Below are 14769 nucleotides of genomic sequence, written 5' to 3' on the forward strand. Positions count from 1 at the left end.
CTATTAAGCAGGTGTAAGTTGGAGGTGGTTGGAGATAAACTGTGCAGAGCTGTGGCTCTTCAGGAATTGAGTTTGAGACCATTGTTCTAAAATGAGAAACAATGAAGGTGATCCCGATCACGTCCTTTGGGAAGCGATTGTATTGTTGAAAGACTGTTGCTAACAAAATGAAAGAAGATGGACGATTGGACAAAAGCAGGGCAGAAATAAGACATGCACTGATATGCCATCCCTAAAAGGCATTCTATTTCCCAGAAGTGAAGAAAAGTTTTTTTAAGTATACTGTAATGATGTTCACGGCCCTTTAGCCGCCGGGAAGAAGGAGGCGGAGAACCGACGCAGGTTTAAATTATTTATTAATAACTGTGACGGCAGCTCCTCACGGAGACTGCCATCTAAACTAAAACAAACTGACGGCAGTCCAACTGAAAGTAAAATATGTCCGGGCCCGGTCCTTCCTTCGGCTTCCTCTGCCATCGTTCCTCCATTTATTGTCCAGAGCTCCTACCGTGGGATCCTAGGCAGGTGCGCACCGCAGGTGTATCCACTTACGCGGTGGCCTCACTCCGTTCCCACGGCTCTCGGCCACGCCCCCTCGCCACATATACCCTGTCACTGAAAAACAATCTCACAGAGACTTTTTTTCAGTGCCAGACTATCAATCAGTTCTCAGCATTCGGCATGTATGGATATCTGAATATCTGGAAAATAAACCTGCCCTCACCCTCCTGCTAACACTTTGAGATCTCCAGGTGAAGAAATGAAAGATTTAGCCATAGTTCTGCTATGTCACATCATTCATAATAATTATCTCAGCCTATTCCAACCTTAATTATCAGCCTATAATGACCAAGCGGACTACATATAAGCCCATCTAAACAATCTGTTTCGCTGTACTCAGGTGACATTGCAGAAGTTTCCCTCCATCCTCCCCACCACCACCAGGTCGGCCTCGTTTCCACTCGGGGGTTGGCTTCGCCCTGCCTTCATCTTCAGGCAGGATCTACCAGCTCATCCAGACTTCTGCACCACAGACAGGGCTTACGCCAAAGGATTTTATAAAAGGACAGTAACAAACTTACATTTATCCAAACAATTTACAATAAATGTTACAAGGTTTATCTGCCCCCTGACGTCTTTCTGGTAGAACTGCTTATTGTTAAAATATAAAGCAAATGTAGTTTCAGTAACTGCAGCACTGATCGTAGAAAGTCTTTTGACCCGGCTGTCAATCAATTAGATCCATTCTCTATTATGCTAAAAATTACATTAATCTCTGTGCTCATTATATGCTTATCATATGAAATTATATCACAAAGTCAGATTTATGGCCTGTATTGTCTGACGGTATGAGCAAAAGCTGAAAGGGAATTGGCAAAATGCTTTTTAAACTGTGCTATGTCTGATCAAGTAAAATCGAGACATATGGAACAACTGAATACATTTATTTGGCTTAGTTTGTAAAGTCAGTTTATACAGAGATAACATTTTACTGATAACTGTAAATATATTTACACAAGCTAACATATAATTATGTTTAAGTAGAAGTGGAGTGTCATTAAGTACATAAAATATATTAATCTGTGGCACATTTTACAATAAAATGCATCTGTTAAATTAACAACAGTATAATGTTTAGAACTTGTCTTCTTTCGCAAGCTCAATATGTTCCCCCGCAGGACGTCTTTGTTTTTTGGATGTCCTGACAAGTCCAAACACCAAGAAGATAACAGTGACGGCAGCGATGAAGGTGAGACTGAAGAGGACATTAAGACCTAGTTCAGCATTAGAAACAGACACTTCCAAACCCAAGAAACTGACCGACAGTTCCTCAACAGGTGGAGGTAAAGTAGTGATTCCTGTAAAAACAAGAAAATACAAAGATAAATAGATAGATAGATAGATAGATAGATAGATAGATAGATAGATAGATAGATAGATAGATAGATAGATAGATAGATAGATGGTCAGAAGGATAGATGGATGGATGAAAGATAGATACCTGGGATGTCGTCTTCAGGTTCATGCACCTCACATTTATGTGGACGTTCTTCTGGGCTTAAGAAGCCATTGCAGCTGACAATTGTAGCATAGCTCCAGACAGATTTCTTAGGAATACGTGGAAAATTGGGATCTGACCGATTTACATAGAAAAGACCAAATCTTTCAGTATAACCCGCTGCCCATTCCATATTGTCCATTAGTGACCAGGCAGTGTAGCCGCGGATGTCCACACCATCTAGCATATATGCTAAGAATAACACTGCAATTAGCACCAAATAACTGAAAATGCTAAACAAAAAAATACATGCAAAACTATTATAGCAAACAATCATTTAATAATGTTCCTTTTGACATCTTTAAGAGGAAAGATCTTTACCTTTCAGGGCCTGATTGATATAGTTTTCATAGTAGTAGATTCGGGTGACGTCATTCAGATTCTCTGGTCCTTGTTCTGATACTCCATTTTCTGTAATGTAAAGAGGAGGGTTTCCATATTCCTCCTTAATGAAATTCAGAATCTTTCGGAATCCCACAGGAGCTACTTTCAACCAGATGGATCCAGAATCTAGCCATGTACGATCCCTAATAGCTCCAGCACCCCTGGAATAAATGGCAACTTTTTGAATCCTGATGCTTGAATTCAGAAACATGGACCTAAAACATCTCAAACTAAAGGGTTACCTGTCTGCTTCAATGTGCTGTTGATCACCGTAGTCCACGTTAAAGGCTAAAACAGAGGTGTAGTGGTTGAATCCAAAATAATCATGAGTACCCTTAATTCTTGCTACTTCTTCAGGGGTAAATTCTGGAAGCCTGTCAAATGTAAAGGCATTTAGAAGCATGCAAAGTTGTGAATTCCTCACAAGAAAATGTCTGTATTTACCTTGATTTAGGTAGGCCAGCTGCCAAACTTCTTTCTCGAATAACATCCTTCATTAAATCACTGTAATCTCCTTTGAACACGGGATGAGCAAACCAACCAAGCTGAAACTGTTTAAAAGAGATAAAAAGTGAAGTGGCATGTAGAAATTAATGTAGATATCGCTGTACAACAAAGCTGTACCTGAATCGTACGTCTGGCAGCATCCACGTCTTCTTGTTTGTATGGGTTTCTTGCTTCAGCCCAGTCGGAGTTCATAGTGAGGCTAATCATTCCACCATGTTTAGCACGATATTGGTCATTATACAAATGCCAAGCTTCAGCATGAGCCTTAATGAGGTTATGTGCCACAGTATATGGCGCAGTGCCTGGACTATCACTAAGACCTGAACAGGACAGTAGCATTATTAACTATTAACACTGTTAAGCTAAGCAACTTTTATTACAGGAAAAGGTTATTTTTAATGCTAATGATACCTGGTGCTTGGCTTCCATAGCCATATCCATGTGCTGCAACATTTAGGGGTTCATTTAAAGTGATCCAAAACTTTATTTTTTCACCCAGACTGTTAAATACAACATCAGCATAGTCTCTGAATCTATCAACAATAGTGTCATTCTCCCAACCACCAACATCCTGAAGAGCTTGTGGCAGATCCCAGTGGTAAAGTGTCACCTGCCAGTGATCAATAGACTGTCAGAAATGACCAAAATAGGTTTTTTTCATTCAAATTGTTTTGAAATAATTTACCTGTGGCTTGATATTGGCTGCCAAAAGAGCATCTGTCAGTCTATGATAGTAGTCGAGCCCAGCCTCATTAATTTTCCTGTTTGTTCCATCTGGCAGAATTCTGGGCCATGAAATAGAAAACCGATAATGTTTGACCCCAAGTGTTTTGAGAACATTGATATCCTCTTCGATCTTGTTGTAGCTGTCACAGGCAATGTCACCATTATCATCTTGCGTTATCTTTGAATCAGTGTGTGAAAATTTGTCCCAAATGCTTAGGCCTTTTCCGTCAGCTCTCCAGGCGCCCTCTATCTGTGGTGATGCAGCAAAGCATGAGCATTACCCTCATACTCTGAGTGAAGAAATGCTAATAAAAACAAGAAGAAATGGATTGTACCTGATATGCAGCGGTTGCTGTGCTCCATTCAAATCCTTCTCTGAAATGTCCATATAGTATTTCTTCCTCTGCTGTGATTGGAAAGCCGTTATTTCTTATTATATCGAAGTAAAAGTGAGCTGAGCGCTTTGGGGTTCTTGGCCGACTTGAATGCTTAAAGTCCACATGGTGAAGTCCATAGCCGACATTGTAGCCATTCAGCCACTCAAAGGAGTCCATGAGTGAACTAGCAATGTATCCTTTAACACGTACTCCATCCAGGTTGTGCGCTAAAAATAGAGCACATATAAGTACAAAAATACATTTTGAAAATTTAAACATTGAGATGACACAAATGAAATAGACTATTACCATACCTTTAAGAGCCTCATCAACATAGGTCTTTAAATAGAATATACGATCAGTGTCATCTGTTGTAAAGGCAGTGCTTGTAGCTACACCATTTTCCGTAATATAAATCTCAGGATTTCCATACTCTTCTTTCAACCAAATGAGAAGTCTCCTGAGTCCCCAAGCAACAGCTTTCTGCTCACTAACAGCTGTATCTTCATAGCTATCTGCATTGTCCTTCTCAATGTCCTGATCAGTCTGATAGGATTCGATATTAAGTCTGCTGGTCACATGGCGCATGACTTTCGTAGTGTATGTGTTAATGCAGAATACATCAGCTGTTCCTTGGATAAAAGCTTTGTCTTGGCTAGTAAAAGAAGGTAACCGGGATTCTTTTAAGCCTTGCAGTTCACTCTTGTTGCCAACTTGCCACTTCATGGCATCAGGGTAGTCACCATTCTTGAAGATTGGATGTGCAAACCAGCCTAATTGAAATTGAAGAGCTCGATCAGCAGCCTCCACCTCTCGAGGGATGTTGACATCCAGGGGTTCTGCCCATTCAGCATTCAGACTAATGGATACCAGACCTCCTTGAGATGCCCTGTATTTCTCATCATATGTGTGATAAGCTTGTGCATGAGCTTTCAGGAGGTTGTGTGCAACCCTGTATGGAGCATCTCCTGGTTGCTTCACATTAGGTGGAATCTGACCCAGCCCATATCCCAACCATGCAATCGTCTGGGGTTCATTAAAGGTGATCCAAAACTTCACCCTATCTCCAAATGTTGCATAGCAGAAGTCACAATATTCATTGAATATGCTAACCATTTCAGTGTTGTCCCAACCATTGATATTCTGTAAAGCCTGCGGCAGGTCCCAATGGTAGAGAGTCACCATGGGTGTGATATTATTTGCTATGAGACCATCTATGAGCCTGTTGTAGTAATCCACCCCCTTCTGGTTAAGAGAAGATTTATAGCCATTTGGAAAGATCCGAGACCATGACAATGAGAATCTGTAAGTCTTCACTTTTAGGGCCCTCAACATGTGTAGATCTTCATCTACTTTATTGTAGCTATCACATGCAACATCGCCATTGGCATTGTTTGGGATATTACCAGGTTTCTGAGTGAAAGTATCCCAAACACTTGGTCCTTTTCCATCTGCATTCCAGCCACCTTCAACTTGATAAGCTGAAGATGAGACACCCCACTGAAATCCCTCTGAAAATGTTCCATAGTGATAAAGCTGCCTCTCAAATTTGGTCTGAGGTGAAAACTTTTCCCAAACAACCTTGGATTTTGAAGGCACTTGAGATGGAGGCAAACTAGGGAGTCTTCTACTTTCGACTTGATTTCCACGGATATGCATCTTAGGGCTTGCAGCAGTCTCAGCAAATCCATTTCTCTCAATCACCTTTGAGTAATAGTATGCTGATGCTTTAGGGGTTCTTGGCCTGTCAGGATCATCAAAGTTCACATAGTGCAAACCAAACCGTTGAGTGTAACCTGGAGGACCCTCATATCCATCCATTAGAGACTGGACTGTAAACCTCTGAACGACAACATCATCCAAATGCACAGCTGTTTAGACAAATAAAAAATAGTTAACATACTTTTTATAGTTAAATGCTAAACCAACATCTCTGGCTATTTTCATGGCAGCATTTAGTGTTAAAATGCAATAGTAAAAGACCCTTTTTTTGACCTTTTACTCTTACCTTTCATTGCTTCATTAATGTAAGCTTTGAGATAGTCAACACGCAGAGTGTCATTGATCCCGTCACCAGTATACTCAGTTGGCATTCCATTTCCTGTGATATAGATGGGCACCTTTGTAATAGATGTGTACTCTAAAAAGATGTAATACAATAACCGCCGGAGCCCCCATGGAACAGACTGGATCTGGTCAGAAGCTGTAGTGGGCCATGTAGGGTCAATATGAGCCTGGAAGTCCCCAACATTATCTGGCCCAGCATCACAGCTAGTCAAATTCTCACTAATCAGTCGGGATGTTTGGTGGTTTAGTCCGAAGAAATCAGCTGTGCCTCGAATTCTTTGTTTCTCAGCCTCGGTGAAGACAGGGAGTCTTGCCAGGTCTTGGGTACACAATTCTTTCTTTTTCTCAATTTGCTCCCTCAGTACCGCTGGATAATCTCCATCTACAAATATTGGATGAGCAAACCACCCCAGCATGAAGTTTAGATAACGCTCAGCTGCTGCTACATCCTGATCACTTGAGGGATCCCTCGGCTCAGCCCAATCTGAGTTCAGAGCAATGCCCACTTTTCCACCATACAGTTTCCTGTATTTATCATTATAAATATGCCAGGCTTCAGCATGAGATTTCAGAATATTGTGCGTCACCTGTGAATACAAGCAAAGAATTGTCAGTATACACTTTTTAAAATCATACTATATTTGGGACTTTCTAAGGGTGCTTTCACACTTGGTTCGATTGCCTGGTCCAAACCCAAGTTTGATTGCTCCCTCTTGCCACCCTCTCGGCTGGTTTGTGTTCACACTATCTTGTGTTCACTAAATCCCTCAGATCCCTGGTATGGTTGTGTCATAAAGTCGCTGTTGTGTGTACATCTTTTGCTAGGTGAAGGCCATGAAAGTGAAGGCACTTTCATGGCCAGGTCGTTCGGCTTTTACCAAATCTTTTGGTTTTGTTACCAAATTACAGAGAGCCACTTGCATCTATCGGCTGCAAAAATGTAAAAATCATTCAGAACATCACGCAATGTCCGCAGAAGTCAGTTTTGCAGGACACAAGCTGACATTATCACTGTGTTTGCACTGGGTCAGTCCCGCTTGTTGCCAAGGTAGGTGACACACAAACATCACCTACATAAAAATTAACGTTATGAAAACTAAAGTTTGTTGTACAGTAGGTGGTTCACTTCCATTATTGGGTAAGATTGCTTTTATATCAGAAGTGAACAATACCCCAGACAACCTCTTTCATGCGGACTCTGGTATTGTTTGCCGGGTGTGCACCCGAGTACAGAAAAGACTGTGTTCATACTAGCTAAACATACTGAACTCTGGCGTCAAACAAACTCAGGTGCGGACCAACAGTGCTAGTCTGAAAGCACTCTTAAATTAACATGCACACCTTGTAGGAGGCCGATACTGGGTCTTTAATGCTTGGAGGATATTCCCCTGTTCCATATCCCAAACTGCTCACAACCCAGGGACTGCCAAAGGTGATCCATGATTTTACTCTGTCTCCATAACGAGAGAAGCAGAAGTCTGAAAATTCTTTGAATGCTTCCACAATGGAGTCATTAGTCCAGCCTCCTGATTCCTGTAGAGCTTGGGGAAGGTCCCAATGATGCAGGGTAACAGTGGGCTCGATTCCTGATTGCAGGAGTGTATTAATCATCTTATCATAATAAGCAGCCCCCTTTTCAACAAAACTTTCTTTGCGTCCAGTGGGAAAAATGCGAGCCCAAGAGATTGAGAACTGATAATTTGGTGCCATCATGCCTCTAAGAAGATACACATCATAGTCCACCTTGTGATAACTATCACAGCCCAAAATGGATTCGTTGACCCCGGCCTCATGGTTAAAACGGTCCCATATGGTTTCACCCTTCCCGTGTTCTGCTGATCCACCTTCGACTTTGAAACTCTCACTGGAGACGGACCATTGAAAATCAACTGGGAAGGAACCACTGAGGAACTGATCCCGCTCAGCTTCAGTCTGACTTTTGAATTTCTCCCAAACCTTCTGATATGAGAATGCAGAAGCTGATTTCTGATGAATTTTAGTGTTTTCCTTCTGCAGACTAAATGAAAACAATCATTTAACTGACTTAAAAACAGTTGCACAATGATACAATATGTATGTATGTTTTTCACCTCAGTCTTACCTGAGTGTTTCTTCATAATCTAGCTCCTCAAAAACATATGTGATGTCACAGCCTATAATATGATGGCCTTCGTTCTGTAAAACTGACACAAATATAAGAAAATAGGTTTAGAAACTGATCATTTTATTTCATGAACAGCATCTTAGACTTTTGTCAATGTTTACCTCCAAGAATTCCAGTACGTGCCTCAAAACCATGTTCATATCCATCACAATCATTCACTGTCAGCTGATAAATAAGCAGGGACTTTTGACCGCTGACAATCTGCAAAGATTATAAAATGTTATTTTTAGTGTTCTTGAAAAATGTAACAAAAAACTATTTAAGCAGTTTTTCGGTATTAAAAAAATCTTTTGAAATCTATTGGCTAATTACTAAGCTGATTTATTGTGAAGATGATTATACAGTATTTGCTCAGCCAGATAAGCCACTTACCTGTACCTTTCTCAATTCCTCAGTAAGAGCTGTCTGCATTTTGCAGTTGAACTGCATGTGCACTGAGAGGAAATCCACATGTGTCTGAAAGTGAGATAAGTGAAGTATGTGATAAATTACATAATATTACCTATTAATCAGTGAGATATAAATGTATATATATATAAATCTGCATTGAGCTTTTACCTTGATTTTTGACCCCATTTGATGAATGGAAGTAACATCACTGGCTTTGATTCCAAGAGATAAACGAAGCCCTGAAAACCATATAAACAGCATAAGTGACAGCCTTGTTGTACAAAGAACTATGCTATTGGAGACAGAGGCTATGGGTTGGTCAGATTTGTTATTTTGAATTTAATGATAATAATATATTTTTATGGGGCAGGACGGTGGTGCAGTGGGTAGCACAATCGCCTCACAGCAAGAAGGACACTGGTTTGAGCCCCGGCTGGGTCAGTTGGCATTTCTGTGTGGAATTTGCATGTTTCCTCCAGGTGCTCCCGTTTACCCCACAAGTCCAAAAACATGTGGTATAGGTGAATTGGGTAAGCTAAATTATCTGTAGAGTATGTGTTCGAATGAATGTGTGTGGATGTTTCCCAGTGATGGGTTGCGGCTGGAAGGGCATGCGTAAAAAAATATGCTTGATAAGTTGGCAGTTCACCTGTACCGCATGTCTTTGGACTTGTGGGGGACACCGGAGCACCCGGAGGAAACCCATGGGAACGTAAGGAGAACATGCAAACTCCACACAAAAATGACAACTGACCTACTGCGCCACATGTCACCCTAAATGAATAATATATATTTTGAAATGCCTGTACTAATGCAGCCTATTTATTTTTTTTATAGATTATAAATAATTTTGTGTATCTCATCCAGGTCTACTCACCAGACAAATTGTTTTTCTTTAAGTAAACATTTGCCTCTAAACCTCAATCATGGATAATGACGAAGTCATGGCAGTTCTAATCTTCCAACACCGAGCAGGATTTAAACCAGGATTTCTTATATGGGAGGTAGATGTGATACTCGTTATCATGTCTACCTCCCATATTAGAAACCATGGTTTAGCCTAGCCAAAACACACTAGCATTAGCCTTTAGTTTGACACCTAGGGAGTGAAGTTTGCTTGCATGGATCCTACTGGTTGGCTTGTTGCGCTCACACCTAAACCCCATCTCTGCCTGGGTCATGCTACCTGCTAGCCAGCAGCTAGCCCGCTGCAACTCTCACATGGTCACTTACTGAAGCTAAGCAGGGCTGTTCCTGGTCAGTACCTGCAGGGGGCCACATGGAAAAGCTAGCTTTCTGCCGGAAGTGATGTTAGTGCGGTCTGTGTGGGTCCTTATACCCCAGTATAGTGAAGGGGACTCTATACTGCTTAGTGTGCGCCGTCTTTCATATAAGACGTTAAATCGAAATCTCTGTGGTTGTTAAAAATCCCAGGATGTTCTTCGACACTTTGCCCACTGTCCTCTGTCCATCATGGCCTCCCATATCATAATTGGCTTCATCACTCTCCTCTCCACCAATTAGCTGGTGTGTGGTGTGCGGTCTGACACAATATGGCTGCCTTCGTGTTATCCAGGTGGATGCTGCACACTGGTGGTGGATGAGGAGATCCCCCCCAATGTGTACATATCTATACTCAAAGCAGGATTTCAAGAGTTTACACTTAGCTAATGCTTGATAAGGTTAATGCATGGTTGGCTGGGAGAGATCACTGAGCTTGAAGGATCCTTGAACCTAGAGTTTCCTTCTGTTTAGTCAGGAGAGAGGAGAGTCTGAGCTCATTCTCGAGAACTCCTATATCTTCTTCTAAGGTAAGAAGAGCAGACTATTTATTTGCATTTTGAATGTAATCAGTTGTCATCTGATTGGTTTGTCATGTGATTGATAATGCGAGACCAGCTGCCAATATTAAGATATTAAGCATATGATCCTCTCGAAATCAGTTTATGAACCTTCACTTGAAGCAGTGTTTCCTAATTGGAAAGCAGATGTGCTAACAAAGTTTCAGGCACTTCAGGATTATTTTATTTGTCCCTAGGGAAAGTCAATGATTTTTTAATTGAGAATTCTTGGAATACATATTCGAAAACAGAATTTCAAAATAATCACACAAATGCTTCCAATACCCGCAACACAATCATAAAAGCTCTTACTGACTAGTCTTAGTAACATATTCCACTTTCACATGCTATTTATACATTTTACGTAAAAGGTAACACATACAGAAATATTCAAACATTTTGTTCAACAGACATCATCATATTTAGCATTAAAAATGTGACAAAATGATTGGGGACTTGATGCCAATATTTTCTTACTAGTGTGTTTATCATGCTGTGATAATTGAACTACTGTTGCAACTGGCTTCTATTACTGAGAGGTATCCTTAGACAACTAACCTTTATCTGTTTTGTGTACATATTGCAGTTAATAAATCAATCTCAAGTCTTACCTGTAAACCTTTGATGGCAGACTTTGTAAGCATTTTCATGGGACTGGAGAGCATTTTTTAGTTGTCTATCTTGTAGCTCATGCAGGTGGCTGAATGTAACGAACGTGTCAACGTGATCCCTAAATGTGCTGAACACAAATCCTGCATACTGCTCAAACATCTGCACTAGCAATGGATTTTCCCATCCTCCATATTTGGCTCTGAAGAGTTCTGGTACTGCAGAACGATGGAGAACCAGCAGAGGTTTGATGCCTGATTCAGTCAGCTGTTGTACAAGTGTCTTAAAGCACATCACAGTTTCTTCATGTGGCTGGTTGGCATCACCTGTAGGAAGAATATGAGACCAAGACAGGGGAACCTTGAAGTTGGTCACCCCTCTCCTTTGAAGGTACAAGAAGTAGTCTTTGGATTGCTGTGGCAGTGGACCTCCACAGTTAAACACATATTGTTCCTCTAAATGTAAAGTCTTGCTGGTGGTCAGAGGGCCCGCAAGTAGCATGAACTCCTGTTCATCTGCATTACTGTAGCTCCAGAAAATAGCCAACACACCCAGAGACAGAAATACCCCTAGGATCTTCATCATGAGAGTGTTGCAAAGGAATACAGTTGTCCAGGCTCTTTATAACAACTGCTAATCTAATAATCTAACACATAACAGAGTCACACCATCTTTAGTGGTAAAATTTATGATAGTCATTAAGTGTTAATGATATAGACTCTGGACCAAGATAAGTTTGTTATGTAGATCAATACTTTTAAGAAACAAAAAAAAATATACTAGAACATTAAATATGTCTCTCAAACATTTGTTCCTCACTTCAACAAAAACTATTAAAATTATCCCTCCTGTCCATTTATGCAATACTTGCAGTGATGCTTATGAGAAGAAAACGTGACAAAGCTAAGTTATACAATCTGTTACATATTGTTATAAAACAAGTTATACAATTAATAATATCAATCAAGAGCATAAGGGAATCACATAAGACGGCAATATATTGGTTATGCAAAGACATTAAAGCTTAACTGACAAACCATATCAGGAAAAATCAATCTCTGAGTACTTTGTACAAGAGTGACGTTAAGTTGGTTATGGTGGCTAGTGGATGGATTAAAAAGACGTGTCAGTTTTTTTAATTGCTCAATAGACGAATTACCATGTTTGTAAACATTTAGGATGCGCACGTAGGGAGGTGGCAAAAAAAATGGGGGCGTTAGCATTAACAGTAAGGGAATGACATCCGATGCGGTACAAAGTTTGTTGTTGTCTTAGAAATAAGATATATTGATTACATATTATGTATATTAATTACATAATACGTTCAGTGTATTATAACAGCTTGTCACGCAGTGATAAGCACAGTGATTCTGCAAAATTAACGTTAAAGTGAGCAGCGCTCGTCTGACAGGTCCATTTGCGATAACACCCTCCTAATTAATATTGGATAGGGCGAAATGACCAAGCATTCAGCATTCAAATATAGAATCTCATTAAAGCTCCAAGTGATTTTTACAAGAGAGAAGTTAAAGTCTTTGGATGCCTAAAATGTTGTTCTGTGTGGTCATGTGCAAGAAATAATGTTCCATGATTACCAGATCCAAAATTCTGTAGTGCTAAAAATCAAGGTTCTACCTGGCCAAAGACAAGGAAAAAAGACGGAGCTATACAAGGTCTGGGTAGTCATCAACAAGCAAAACTACTGCATGACAGCGAACTACACCTGTACGGCAGGGAATGTTTACTTACACATAGAGGTAAAGTTGGTTTTATATTCGCACATTAATATTTTCTCCTTAATATAATTTCATAAAAGTGTAATTTGCAAACTCTAAATAGCGAAATCATATTAGCAGCCAATGACTATCAAAGTTTAACATGTTCACAGTCAATTAAACAGTGTGAATGTTGTTTTCAAGTCACACTTGCTGGTTATTTCAGACAGAATATTCAAAGTGCCGTGGTAAACAATGTCACAAGTTGTCACTGAATGAATGTGTGAATATAAAAGCAACTTTACCTTAATAACTTACACTTTCACGTTTCATTCTTAGCATTCAGTGTCTGCAGTTTAATTAACCTTATTTAACTGTTTTTGCTGAAATCACTGCTGCAATCAAAAACGAGTAACTTGAATGATTCAGCATAGCAGGAACTTACCTGATATAACAAGAACTGCAGAGTCCAGCATTTCTAATTAAGTCGTCTCTTTATTCAGCTCCCTTTTAGCCAAAGAAGTCCGCAGTTGGCATTAAAGCAGTGTGGTGTATGGTAAAATTTGGCATCCTACTGCACAACACTACATGCTTGCTATTGCAGCCAGTCTTTTTTTGCAACCGGGACCCATGTGATGTCATGTATTTCATCTATAAGATCAAATATCCATAAATTCCTATCTTTGAGAAATCTAATCCAAATGGTTGGCGACCAATAAAACATTTTCCCCACAGAGAGTAACAGGTATTATAAAGGTAATTTTAAAGTGAACACTAAAATCAAAGTGAATGCAATAAATATAAAATATCAGGAGTTCGCACTTAGATGACGATTGATAATAAAGCTTGTTTGGCATGCTGTCCTGGGAGAGAGCCCTGAGCTATTAAGATGGCGAGAGGGGAGTTTGAGCACAGGTAGATCTCGATGAACTCCCTGACTTGTTAATGGCTAATGACAAATTGTAGGGATAGTTAAACTGCTTACTAAGAGCTCATCGATAGTGCCAATTGGTGTGGTCAATTTACTTATATTGCTTGTTTTTGGACTGTGGGAGAAAACCAGGGAAACCCATGCGAGCACGAGGAGAACAAGCAAACTCGGCACAGAAATGTTGACTGGTCCAGTAAGGACTTTTAACCAGTGATATTCTTGCTATGATGCAACAGTGCGAATCACTGGGCTGCCATGTCACCCAATCTATAAAAAGGAGGGAGGAGTAGGGGTGGGAGGGGGATTTTTAAAGACAAAAATACTGAGGTAAAAAACGTTTTATTTCTAGTGAGTTAGGAATCATCTAATTGGTGAATCATGTGCTAGCTAATGCGGGACCTGCTATAAGCATGACATCGCGTTATAAAAAAAATATAGCTTTTAATCTATTCTCAATGTTGGGTTGGGAGATGGGTCTATTCTACACAATCTGAAGACTTTACCCTGATATTTTGGAGTGGATGTATACCTGACCGGTGAGTCGTCTGACAAAAAAGTGCCCTGGATCTTTTACTTACTTCAAAGACACTAATGACAACGCTAACATGCACATCTGTAATCTAGTTATTTGCCTTAATAGACAATAATATAATTAAGGTGTTTACGTGAAGTGCTTTCATGTAAGAGTTTCCTTTAACTTTGGGTGACTTTAACTGTAGTTCAGCAGTTTCACTTTTAATTTAATTCATTCACTTTTAACATTTAATTCATGGCCTTGTGACAAACTGGGGTATTAGACGCAAATAAGAAGTAAGGACTGGTGAGTGTTTTGGAATTTAATAATGCACGCCAAATGGAAAGAAAAAAAACTTCTGCATTTCTTGATGTGTTTGCGTGCTTGTGGATCTTGTCGGATAATATGGCTGAAAATCCCACATGACGGTAATAGTTTGATTGCGGTGTTTACTTCAATAATGCCACCAATATATGCATACTCTA

The 14769-nt window shown here is 40.0% G+C and overlaps 1 protein-coding gene across 2 annotated transcripts; it reads right to left on the reverse strand.

Annotated features, from left to right (window-relative positions):
* Positions 1-1426: 1426 nt before the first annotated feature.
* On the reverse strand, positions 1427-12184 carry lct (lactase). 2 transcript variants are annotated; one of them, XM_021479025.3, is made up of 17 exons: positions 11127-12184; positions 8843-8913; positions 8657-8740; positions 8386-8485; positions 8222-8303; positions 7462-8137; positions 6062-6707; positions 4368-5924; positions 4012-4280; positions 3636-3926; positions 3362-3560; positions 3068-3270; positions 2888-2994; positions 2686-2817; positions 2381-2604; positions 2003-2251; positions 1427-1859 (listed from the first exon to the last, which is right to left on the reverse strand). In XM_021479025.3, exons 1-17 carry the CDS (start codon positions 11707-11709, stop codon positions 1636-1638), a joined length of 5697 nt encoding a protein of 1898 aa, XP_021334700.1. In that variant the 5' UTR covers positions 11710-12184; the 3' UTR covers positions 1427-1635. The 2 variants fall into 2 exon arrangements, with proteins under 2 accessions (XP_021334700.1, XP_021334701.1); XM_021479026.3 differs by having other exon boundaries at positions 8663-8740; positions 11127-11709.
* Between the last annotated feature and the right edge of the window lie 2585 nt (positions 12185-14769).

This window comes from Danio rerio, chromosome 9, assembly GCF_049306965.1.
Source record: "Danio rerio strain Tuebingen ecotype United States chromosome 9, GRCz12tu, whole genome shotgun sequence".
Taxonomy (NCBI): Eukaryota; Metazoa; Chordata; class Actinopteri; order Cypriniformes; family Danionidae; genus Danio; species Danio rerio.